The sequence below is a fragment of the Panthera tigris genome, chromosome C1 (genome assembly GCF_018350195.1).
Source record: "Panthera tigris isolate Pti1 chromosome C1, P.tigris_Pti1_mat1.1, whole genome shotgun sequence".
NCBI classification, from domain to species: domain Eukaryota; kingdom Metazoa; phylum Chordata; class Mammalia; order Carnivora; family Felidae; genus Panthera; species Panthera tigris.
In genome coordinates this window covers 105,423,764-105,435,936 of record NC_056667.1, presented here as the reverse complement: position 1 = coordinate 105,435,936, position 12,173 = coordinate 105,423,764, and the positions used below count along the sequence as shown (strand labels likewise).

Genomic DNA, 12,173 nt, shown 5'->3' with positions numbered 1-12,173 from the left:
ACGGGTGGCTTGTTGCTAAAAATCCTCAAGAACAAATTCCACCACCTCTTGAGTCACCTGTTAGTCATATTTCACAAGACACATTACCTTAAATAGGCTTTCTCGGTCCCATCTCGTTTTCTCACTGTCCTTCCAGCGGGTTCTGGTGTCACTGCTAAAGAGGTTCGTCATCGCCCGCACACTCTGTACAGTAACCCAGGAGGGAAGATGAAGGAAAAAACCTCAAAGAGCCCCACTGAAGCGTGGGCTCAGCTTGTTTCCACCCCAATCAGTTGCAGTCTCCACAGGGTCCCCATCCCTGTTCTGTCCAGCCCTGGCCCTGGGAGCAAGAGGCGGGCTGGCCTAGTGGGTCAGAGTGGGAGCAGAGCTACCCCCACACAGAAGGACTTCCTCCTCTGGAGTGAAATACAGCGGAAACATCTGTTTTTAATGAGTAGCTTTGCAAGCCTTTGTAACAGCAGACCAGGCCCGAGGCGGCCTGGAAACCTACACTGATGGCACCAGGGCTCTCCTGCTTCCAGGCAGTCCTGCAAAACACAAACGGTGCTGTTAAATCAGGAACGTGGCCCTGTCCCACCTCACACCAAACAATCCCAGCCCACAAAATCACTTCAGAAATCATCCTGCCTGAAAAATGTGAGATGGCCCTCATGGCAGAGCCTGGTATAAAGATGTCCCCCCTCCACCAAGCAGGAAAGCCCCCAGCCCAAGATGCAAGGAGGGAAACTGCTCCTGCCCCTTCCAGAAGCAATGGGAAGCCCCGCACCAGGGGCTTAAAGAAAAGGGCACTATGGGAGCGCTCGGGGCCCTGCAGTCCCACAGCAGAGTGCGGGCAGAGCGGGCCCTACCCCCCCATTTCCCTGGCTCTCTTCACTCCCTTCACTCCCACACGCCTGCATTTCACTAGGCTCAGAAGACAGATGTCTCTTCCTGCCATGGACATGCCAGACAAACCCTGGGCCGCTCTTCACAGTCCCTAATTCCCCAAAATAGTGTCAAGAAAACTAAACACTGTATGAAACTTCTCTGCAGCTTCTCCCTTTGGTTTCCTTCCCACCCGGCAGAGAACATGGGAACACGGTGCTTATTTTGACAGGAGTAAAGAAGCCTCTGTCTGTAAGTGAGGTTAACACCCACCCTGAGGCTGTGTTCTTGCTGGTCTCTCTCAGCAGCTGAGCATCAAGATTCTGCTAATTAAGCTGCTTTCTTCTCCTTAATTAGCTGCATGTGAATCTTGTTGGGAAGTCTTGGATCCGTGAAATACTCTGGGATAAGAATCGAAAAGAGAAAATTATCTAAACCCAAGGGGAAAAGGCAGGGAGGGAGACGGCTTACTCGGCTCAAAAGCCAGCATGGCTCGGCCTCAGTAGGGCTGTTCCCGGCAGCCCAGCTTTCCGAGGTACAGGGAGAGGTCACAGCAGATCCGGAGGTCGCTGTCCCCGCCCGAGCCTGCCAGCTCAGGCCTTCCCAGGAAGGACTTACACAGGATGGCTCCGGTCCATTACCTGCTGCCCGGCAGCCTGTCGGTGTGCTGAAACACAGGGAGCCATCAGAGGGCTAAGGGATCTCGGGGTTTTCTGCTCCCGGCCCATCCTGGGGCCCAAACAAATGCCAAGTGTTATTCTTGCCTCAGCTTAGCTTGCCAGCTCGTCTAGGAGACATCACGCCCTCTCCTCTCTGAGAATATCCTCTCCGAAGAGAGCCAGGCTCTCACACGATGACGCCAGAGGAGGGTTTTCATACACCCGGCATGATGTGAATCAGAGGCGGCATCTGCTGTGGCAGCAAAGACGCACTAGACTCACTCAGAAATGGTGCGAGGCCAAAACCACTCCCTGGGCTAACAGGACCCAAGAAAGCGTCCAACCCAGCCCTTCCTTCTAAATACCTTTGACCTTAAGCCAGCGGCTGGGGAGTAGGAGGTAGTGGAGCCCATTAGGATAACCTGGGGAGCCTTTACAACTGCGGGGCTGGGCCCCAACCCCGGGCTAATTAAATAATCACCTCAGGGAGTATGCCTAGGCATCAGCATTTCTTAGAAGGCATTTCTTAAAAGCTCCCCAGGTGATTCTAATGCGTAGCCAGGGGGGAGAACCCTGCTTTAGGATTCCTGGGGCGGGGAAAGAGCTGCGAGTATGCTCAGTCCATTAAGCTTCCGCTTAAATACAGGTTAAGGCTTCGTTAAGCCCCATGTCAGGCTCCCTGCTGACAGCTCAGAGCCTGGAACCTGCTTCGGATTCTGTGTCTCCCTCTCTTTCTGCCCCTCCCCTGCTCATGCTCGGGGTGTGTGTGTGTGTGTCTGTGTGTGTGTGTGTGTGTGTGTGTGTGTGTGTGTGTGTGTGTGTCTTTCTCAAAAATAAACATTTAAAAAAAAAAAGAGCTGCCAGTATGTTCCTCTGGGAATCTCAAAATTCTTCATGGTTCTCACCAGGAGGAAGCTCCGCCTCCTTTCTGATCTGTCCTCATTTTGAGGAAGTGGCAGTGGAAGAAAGGGCCTTCTGAACAAAGCTCCCTGGGGGGACATCAGGTGAATAAGTACCCAGACTCCCAGGGAGAATCGTGGGCTCGTCCGGAGTCCAAATCTGCGATAATACAAACGTGCTGGTTTCTCAGACACCAAAACCGACGCTGCCTTACCTGCAGCAAATTCTTGGATGTCGTCCGGTCTTTTCAAAAACATTTCTCTGGAAAACATGAGGGATAAGGGCAGGAGTAAAGCTGGCTTGAAGGTAGGCCATGCTCGGGCTGGGCTGTGGGTCCCGCACTTTCAGGGAATGGACCCGCCCAGGGGTCAGTCAGCTGGAGGGCTCCCGACAAAGACCCTCCCACTGGTGACTGTCCTTTGGGTCCTGCTCAGAGGCAGGGGGCAAAGTGTTCCAGATGGCACTAAGCCCGAGCATTGCTTGCCCCCCCCAGGACAGCTGCGCCACAGCCCAGCGAGGCTTGTCATTCATTCAACAAACATTTTCACATAACCGGAGGCCAAGCCACGGGCGGGCGGTGAAGGCCCACTGCCTAGTCCTCGAGGCACAGATACACAACCCCACAGCCCGAGGACCACGTTCAACCATGGATTCCCACAGGGGCCAGGGGACAATACCATCAACAAAGCCTAGAAGATGAACTTGAGCTGCCGGTGGGGCCTGGTCCCTCACAGAGTTTTATGGTTCATAAAGAATGTTCACAAATGTTATCTCACTTTACAACCCTGGGAAACAGCAATGAGCCCACTCCATTTTACATATGAAAGAAATCAAACCTTCAAAAGGTTAATCATTTGCCCAAGTTCATAAAGTGAGTAAATACAGGGCCAAGGGCCCAGGTCTTGTGGTGCCAAGGTCAGTGCTCTCTACATCACATCCCGTCGGCCACGGATGCCCTTGCCCACCAGCCTGGAAGGCCTCCCCACCCAGAAAGCCCTGCCTCCCAAGCTTTAAGAATTTGGCCTCCCTCCTCCTTGAATTCCATTTGAGAATTACTGAGCACAGATTTTGTTTAAGTGACTATACTGGATACGAGGGAATGATTTTTTTTTTTTTAAGATAAAATACAGCACCTCCTCAAAGAAATTAGTCAAGTAAAAGAGAAGGAGTAAGTTCTTTTTTTTTTTTTAACGTTTATTTATTTTTGAGACAGGGAGAGACAGCACGAACGGGGGAGGGTCAGAGAGAGAGGGAGACACAGAATCTGAAACAGGCTCCAGGCTCTGAGCTGTCAGCACAGAGCCTGACGCGGGGCTTGAACTCATGGACCGCGAGATCATGACCTGAGCCACAGTCGGATGCCTAACCGACTGAGCCACCCAGGCGCCCCGAGAAGGGGTAAGTTCTCAAATGTCCAAAAGGCCAAGCAACCTCCAGGAAGGGCTATAAGAGGGTGTTAACAGTGTGCTGCAGACAGGGAGAAAGTTACTGAGAGCGGCGGGGGGAATCTTCACAGAGCAGCTGGCACCCCTTGAGGTGCATGTGAGATTTCAGTAGACAGGACAAGGGCATCCCACACCAAGGGGGGCAGCAAAGGCCCAGACATGAAAGGAAACAGCCCGTGTTTTGTGGATGGTGAACTCCTCAGGGTAGGGACTGGGTCCTGTCCACCTTTGAAACCCCAGGGTCAGAAGAGCACTTGGAGTGTCAGCACCCTCGACAATGTCAATGGGGTCAGTGGAATGATGAGGTTCCGTCTGGCTGGGTTGGGGGGCAGGCACACAGAGCAGGGGAAAGCAAAGGGGCTGTATTATGGAGAGCTGGAAGGCCAGGGAGAGACGATTACACTCAGTTCAGGAGGCAAGGGGGTGGGTGAATAACAGACTAGTCCCAAAGTGGAACATACCCGGCATGAGAATGGGGGGTGGGGGGGCGCGGATCTAGGAGATACCATTGAGCAACTGTCACAAAAGAGCATGAACTGTAGAATTCCACTTACTAAAGTGCAAAAAAGGCAAAACAAATCTGTGCTAAGACAAGCCAGGATCCTGGCTACATTTTGGGGGGGGTTGTGCTTGGAAGGGGCCAAGGGCCCCTTGGAAGGGTCTGAGGGGCTAGTCAGGTTCTATTTCTTGATCTGGACCCTAGTACCATGTATATTCTACATCTTGTGAAAGTTCACCCAGGTTAGGGTATGCTACTTTTTATTACATTTCAACAGAATGTTAAAAAAAAAAAAAGGCAGAGGGGGCAATACTGTAGAGTCACTGAAGATTTTTCCAGCCAAGGAATGACACTATCACTTCTAAACTTTGGGAAGATTCATCTGCCTAGCTATATACTAAAATATTTAATAATGCCTTTCTACAATTTCCCTACTCTTCCCATTTTTCAGGTCCAAAATTCAAGATATTAAGAGTTCCATACAGTGTGTACAAGTATACCCTGGAAAACTGTGACTGAATGACCATAAATCATTAGGATCTGGAAAACCCAAGTGGAGAGCTTGCTTCCCAACAAAAACACTTTGGAGCTTCTCATGGGTTAGAGTGAGTCTAGAACAGAGACCTGAAGAACAGGTGAGGGCAGGTATGCTGTCCAGAATTCCATCCCTTCCTCTCCCTTCCTCTTTTCCCAAGGGGACAACCATCTGAAGTATCCAGTACACTTCCTCTCCTCCCCCCACCTCCACCTCAGAAAGAGAAAGGCCTAAAAGGGGCCAGGAGAATTTCCTGTAGGTAGCTTCAAGATCAGCAAAGGGAAAATCCTGGCGGCTTCCCTGGCCTGGAAGGTAGGAATAATAAGGAAGAGAAGGGGCTATTCTTGAAGCAGCCAGGCAGACACCCAGTTCTTCCTAGAAACTTCCTGGACAGAGAAGTTGGGCCATCCCTGACATGTGACTAAAACACCACCCTTTTCATTCACCACCTTGTGTTTGTGAACAATGCAAATGATTTAATTCAGGCTTTTAACATCTCTCCCTAACCTCCCTGCTGGAGTCATTCCTAATGTGGACTGCAAGCTTCCTGGATATGAATGATGTCAACCTTTACTTCCCTTTAGAAGAAAAAGTACAAAGGGGCGCCTGGGCAGCTCCGTGGGTTAAGCACACAACTCTTAATCTCGGCTCAGGTCGTGATCTCACGGTTCGTGATCGAGCCCCACGCGGGGCTCTGCATTGACAGCACGAAGCCTGCTTGGGATTCTCTCTCTCTCCCTCACTGTCTGTACCCCACCCCCACCTCCTCTTATGCGGGTACACACACTCTAATGATTAAACTTTAAAAAAAAAGAAAAAGAAAAAGTGCAAAAGTGATGGCCTGTTCCCCAGGACTGACATTGACAAAAGACCCCTAAACTATTTTTTGCCCAAGCCTTATGCCTGGCCCAAATAAACCAACCTTCACAGAGAAGTTTCTATTTTCCTTTTCTCCATCTCCTATCTGCCCTGTGAGAATCTGCTGCCATTGGAGAAATGACTAGGATATGAAGAACAAACGGTAAGATCCAGGAAAGACAAAAAGGAGTGTCAAAAATAACAAAATAGTGTCCTACACCCAATGGCTGCCTGTTGAGTTTCTCAATGCCAAATTACCTCTTCCAAGTGTCAGAAGATACATACTTACCCTTACAGCTAAAATGACTGAATATTCATATTTTTGAGAATTGAGAGATAACTGAAGAAAACCTCTAGAGATAACTTAAGAACACTCTGGGTGCCACAAATCCCAGAGTTAGAAAAAACTCAATTTTAAAATATTCTCTAACTTTTGAGGTGCCTGGGTGGCTCAGCCAGTTAAGCATCCAGCTTTGGCTCAGGTCGTGATCTCATGGTTCATGAGTTCGAGCCCCAGGCAAAGGGCTCTGTGCTGACAGGTCAGAGCCTGGAACCTGCTTCAGATTCTGTGTCTCCCTCTCTCTGTCCCTCCCGCTCATGCTCTGTCTCTCTCAAAAATAAACATTAAAAAAAAAAACTTTTAATAAAAAATAAAATATTCTCAACCTTTAAAATATATTTATATGTGTACACACACACACACACACACACACACACACACACACACACAAAATACCTTTCTGACCCTAAAGGCAGCAATAAGGAGTGTTTAAAGAAAGAAGCGGTCAGTCACACTCATGTCTCCGCAGCCAAGATCTGGTCATATTTCCCACTAGTTGTGGCCGGCTGGGAAAACCACCTACCTGAAGAAACCACTTATGAGCAACTCCACTTCTTTGTGCGTCCTTAGGTATTTTTCGTTAGCAATCCGAGTCTGAATCTGGGGGGACGAGAGCAAAAAGGTCACGCTCCATGAGGAGCCAGATTTCAGGGTTCAAGACCTGCGGGGGGTGAGGCCTTGGGGAAACAAGATGAGCCTCTGACCTGGGTCTCTCCCCGGGATGTGTGACATTTCAAGCCGCCTGCTTTCTTACAGATCAACACCCCCACGCCGCCGCCTGCTCGGGCTCAGGGGCCATTACTAAGGACGGGTCTCCACCGCCCGGAAGTTCTTGTCTGGATCGAAGGTACTGTCTCCGGTAATAACTTCGATCCACTTCCCCGTCTAAATGCCCGCTGTAGTTCTTCCTGCAGGCGCCTGTCGGGCTCGGTTTAGGGCCCCCGAGCCCAGGGGTCCGCCGGGGGCCCCCCAGCCGTCCGCCCCTTTACCCGGGAACCGGCCCTCGCGCTCCTCCTCCCGGACTTCCCCCCGTCTGCGGCCCCCCGTCCCGGGGGAGCCGCCCTTTGACGGAGGCGGGAGTGGGGGGCGCACCCACTTTGAATTGGCTTAGCTGCTCCTGCTGCGCGGGGCTCAGCGCCCCGGGGTCCGGCCCCAGAAGCCCGCCCTGCAGCGTCGCCATCTTGTCCGGGTCGTCAAGGCGACGGGCCACGCGGCCGAAGAGGCCCCGCCCCCCCAAATCCGGCTCTCTCCGGCGCGCGGGGCGGGGTTGGGGCAAGTAGTGCGGGGGCCGCTCTGAGGCCGAGGAGTAACTTCGGGCTGCTGTCCGCGAGATCTGCTTCCCCAGAGTGGGGGCTCATTTCCCGTCGTGGTTGTATATGGAATGGGCCCTTCTGGACCCCACCCAGCCTCACATAGTGTTTTTTCTAGGCTCTAGAGGAAAACTGGAAAAGGGATTCCTAAATTAGCAGTCTCCCAGAATCTGGCTCCTAACCCTCTCCCTTGTTTGGCAACTGTTGAAACCTAATAGTAGGGAGAGAGGATTCAAGCTTCTTCCCCTTCCGCTGAACCCCTCCATCAGTCCTGTAGACACTTGACACTTAGCAGCCTGAAAGCATCCCAAAGGATGGAGTGAACGGAGTTCTGCAAAGGAAGGAACCTTCTCACGCCAGAGACACTGGAAAGGACGGGGTGGGGGGGGGCTCTTGCCAGATGTTTCCCCTCTTGGACTGACTTTCTTGTGGAGACAACGTGCTCCTCCTAAATTCTAAATTATCCCTCCCACTCCCAGTTGAACAGAGGAGGGGAAAGGCAGTTGGTCTTCAAGGTGGGTTCTTCTAGTGTCTAATTAAGAAAAGAAAGTGAAACCTAAAGCCAGAGAGCTGGAAATAGGCCTGGAAAGGGCAGGAGCCTTGTCAACACACACCATGCTGGTTTTTGCACACCCAGAGATCATGCCCAGGAAAGGCCTTCTGGAGAACAGGGAAAAGAGCTCAGAAGGAAGGCTGGTCTTTCAGATTTGGGAACCACTGCCCAAGGAGAAACAAGCCCACCATTGGGCCATGGCTCTGAGGGGGTCTTTCTGTGGTCTGCCTCTATCCTTCTCAGCAAAGATGGAGGAGAAGAAGTGAAAATGTTGGCAGTTCCCAAGCCAGGGAAAAATCACTGAAGGTAGATTAGGTAGTGAGCTACAGGCCTCTTCCCAGGAATCTCATTCAGGTTAGCAATCATTGTGGTTGTTTGTCTGGTTTTTAGGAGAAAGAGTTAACAGAGAAGTAGATAAGCTGCCATCTGTCACAAGTGATTTTTTTCAAGCAGGAGCAGAGGTTAATCAGAGGTGGTGGTTCTTGTTGGCCAAGACCGGTCTCTTCCTGCCCCTGCACCCCCAAGAGAAGCTAGTGAGGGAAACCCTTAAGCTGCATCACCCGATATGGTCACCACGAGCCACCGGTGGGTGTTCGGCAGTCAAAATGTTTCTGTATCAGATGTGTTATCAAGTGTAAAATACACACTGGATTTTGAACACATACTTTGTTTGTTTTAAACTTATTTTTAGAGAAAGAAAGAGAGCATGAGTGGGGGAGAGGGGCAGAGAGAGAGAGAGAGAGAGTCTTAAGCAGGCTCCATGCTCAGTGTGGAGCCTGACACTGGGCTCTGTCCCACAACCCTGAGATCATGATCTGAGCCAAAATCGAGTCGGATGCACAACCAAGTGAGCCACCCAGGTGAAACTCTTAACAATCTTTATATGGATGACATGTTGGATAGTTTAGATATATAAACACTTTGAATAATATTTAGGATATATCAGTTAAGTATAATCTATTATTAAAAGTGATTTCGGGACACCTGGGTGGCTTGGTCTGTTAAGCGTCTGACTATTGGTTTTGGCTCGGGTCATGATCTCTTGGGTTCATGATTTCAAGACCTGCATCAGGCTCTGCACTGACAGTGCAGAGCCTGCTTGGGATACTCTCTCTCCCCCTCTTTCCCTTTCCCTCTCTCTCTCTCTCTCTCTCTCTCTCAATAAATAATAAAAACTTAAAGTAAAAGTAATTTCAGTTGTTTCTTTAACTTTCTTAATGTGGCCAATAGAAATGTTTGAATTACATATATGGCTCACATTATATTAAACAGCACTTGTCCAGGGGCGCCCGGGTGGCTCAGTCGGTTGGGCGTCCGACTTCAGCTCAGGTCATGATCTCGCGGTCTGTGGGTTCGAGCCCCGCGTCGGGCTCTGTGCTGGCAGCTCAGAGCCTGGAGCCTGTTTCAGATTCTGTGTCTCCCTCTCTCTCTGGCCTTCCCCCATTCATGCTCTATCTCTCTCTACCTCAAAAATGAATAAACGTTAAAAAAAATTTTTTTAAATAAACAAACAGCGCTTGTCTGGACTGGGAAGTGCGCGCGCACACACACACGCATGTGTAAGCATGTAAAATTTTCTCCATCTTCACACCCCATGCATAAAATAAGTACTATCCTCCTTCTGCTAGTCTGGGGTCTCCTTGTGCTTTGAGAAGCAATCCAGCTTTCTTGACTGATCACATCCCATGGCCCAAATACCCTCTTGTGTACACAAGACAGGCTACTTCTAACTACTTCTGCTTTCTTACAGCATCTCAGTCGTCGCTGTTGCACCTGATGTTGGCCTGTCTTCCCTCTCCATTTGAGACAGAAGCCCCTTGACAGACGGAAGATCATATAATAGGTTGTTTGTATGGGCTCATGGTTTCTGTTGCAGATGGCCTCCCTCTGCTTTCAGTTGTTGAGGGCAGCAAGTGACTAGCAGCTCTGCCCACCATTTCCACCACCACATTTTGCCCTTTCTGAAAAACATCTCAATTATTCAGCATTTCTCATTTTCTAAGAATCTAAAATCAGTAGTGGAACTCTCCCTTTATAAAGTCAATCATCCTTTTTATGTAGGGCAGCTTAGCATCGAGTGCAGAATAAGAAGGAGGGTGAGCCTGGGGATGGCAGGTAGAGAAAGAACCTTGGAAGACCGAGGGCTGGGAAGCCTCATTTCCTCCTGGAGAGCAGCTCCCCAGAATAGCCTCTGAGTGGTAGGATTTACTCCCCGCCAGAGTTAACTCCCAGGGCAGAGATGTGCCCACAGTCACCCAGCAAGCATAGCCTGAGGCAAGCTCCCGCCTCTTCTCCCCTTATCCCTGCCTCTCCTTTCAGATGGAAACCTTCCAAATGGGAACCACAAGCTAAGCAAAGGATTGGAGGCATTCTGCTGCCTGCGGCTGTCTCCCCAGTTGCTGACTGGGAGGAGGAGTGAGGGGAGTTCATTATAATTCATTTTTGTAAATGTTGAATATTTCAATTAATGTGATTAGCCCCAAGCCCAAACGGGAGGCAGGGCAGCAGACCTGCTGACAAGACATCCTCAGAGGGTGTGATCTATTTAGCATCTCCATAAATACCAAGATCAGATTAAGAGGCAAGAAAAGGAGCAGTGAGGGTGGAGTGTGGGATGTTACTTTCCAGATGTGTCTGCACTCTTGGTTCCCTGGCACTGTCATCAGGTGTTCTGACCACGCAGAACTGGGTCCTCTACCAGCTCCCCTCAATATGCCCATCTTAGGGGCCCAACTGGGAGGACCTGAGCATCAATATGACAAAGTGTAATCGTATCTTCACACACACACACACACACACACACACACACACACACTTCAAACCCAGGCCAAGGAAGAATGAGAGGTGGTCAACAGAGAATCAAGCAGTAGAAAGAAGGCCATCTCTCACACAGGGCTGAAATGAAGACACGAGAGGAAGAAAGGCCAGGTTTAACCACTGTCCCCACTCCCACAGGGAGCATTTGATATGGAGGTTAAACTCAGGACTGAGGAGCCAGACCACCTGGGCTCCACCCTCACTGAGCTCTCTTTCTAGCTGTGCAACATTGGGTAAGCCATTTTATCTCTCAGTGCCTCGGTTCCCTTACCTTTATTTGGAGATAATGGTAGAAGCTTTCTCATAGGGCCATGCTGAGATTTAAACAAATTAGTAAATATAGAGCACTTGGAACAATGCCCGGGACACCATAAGTGTCATCTAAGCACTGGCTATTACTATTACTTCCTGTCCAGAGGAGAAGCCTGCCTGCTGTGGTAGCTGAAGAATGGGGGCTGCTGGGACTGAGTCGGGACATATTTCAGAGACATCAGTGCCATTGTGGGGACATCAGCCACACTCTGGGGTGAAGAAGGGAATGACAGGAGACAGGGTGTTGCACAAGAGCTGCAGGCAAGGGCTGCCCTGTCCAGAAGAGTCCATGTCAGCAGGTACTCCCTGCACCTAGTGGTGCTACGAGTGGCCCCAGTGCATGGAGAGGTTAAGCTCCCTGGAGATTATGGGGCAAACAGATCACCCATAGAATAGTTAAGAGAGTAATGGCCCACAAGTGTGCTGCCCCCGCCCGTTTTTGCTACCGGACTCACTTTGAGAGTCCCACTCAAGGAACCTAACTGGGAGAAGGAGGCAAAGGGAGGAGAAACTGGGTTTCTTCGGCCCTCCAGGGGAGCTGCCAGCTGTGGTTCTTCCCCCTAAAGGAATCAGGAATCTCGTTTTACCAGAGGTGCTTTGCATCAACTGTTTACTCGAGAAATAACCGTTAAGCAACTAGGTATGAGCCACACACTGTGCTAGACACCAAACAGTAAAATGCTGAATTAAACGGTGTCCTGGTCTTCAAGGAGCTTCCAAGCAATAGCTCTCCAAGTGGTCACCACTGCCGCCTCCCTGCCCACGCACTTAAACACACAAACCACCAAGAGGGAGAGAAGGGGGCGTTGGCAAATGCCAGCAAGACATAGGTTTTCTTGGATCCTTTTCTGGAAATTGCACAGTTCTCTCTTTGCGCTCATTTCACCCTGGCTCTCCCCTTCCCCACCCCCCTTTCCATCTTTCCTCTCTGGGTGCCCTTCTGCCCTTTCCTTCAGTCTCTGAGACCTGCTTCCCGCCCCATCTACACCTCCCTCCTTCCCCCACCCCCAACCTGCCCAACTGTTCCCAAGCCATTTTCGGTTCCCTGGATTCTTTCCTTGGATCCCCACACTCGGTATCC

At 50.5% G+C, this 12,173-nt stretch overlaps 1 protein-coding gene across 1 annotated transcript; it reads right to left on the bottom strand.

The window, feature by feature from the left end:
• Nucleotides 1–396: 396 nt before the first annotated feature.
• RIIAD1 (regulatory subunit of type II PKA R-subunit domain containing 1) lies at nucleotides 397–7,303 on the bottom strand. The gene is made up of 5 exons (XM_042994130.1): nucleotides 7,197–7,303; nucleotides 6,624–6,700; nucleotides 2,638–2,684; nucleotides 1,138–1,265; nucleotides 397–527 (listed from the first exon to the last, which is right to left on the bottom strand). The coding sequence occupies exons 1-4, from the start codon at nucleotides 7,278–7,280 to the stop codon at nucleotides 1,195–1,197; spliced, it is 279 nt and encodes a 92-aa protein (XP_042850064.1). The 5' UTR covers nucleotides 7,281–7,303; the 3' UTR covers nucleotides 397–527; nucleotides 1,138–1,194.
• Between the last annotated feature and the right edge of the window lie 4,870 nt (nucleotides 7,304–12,173).

What these genes read in the sequence shown, in the direction of transcription:
- RIIAD1 (XM_042994130.1), bottom strand. Translation starts at nt 7,280, where the DNA reads ATGGCGACGCTGCAGGGCGGGCTTCTGGGGCCGGACCCCGGGGCGCTG. An exon ending in AGCAGCTAAGCCAATTCAAA is followed by an intron (nt 6,701 to 7,196) that starts GTGGGTGCGCCC and finishes TCGTCCCCCCAG; the next exon opens with ATTCAGACTCGGATTGCTAA. An exon ending in CATCCAAGAATTTGCTGCAG is followed by an intron (nt 1,266 to 2,637) that starts GTAAGGCAGCGT and finishes TTCTTATCCCAG; the next exon opens with AGTATTTCACGGATCCAAGA.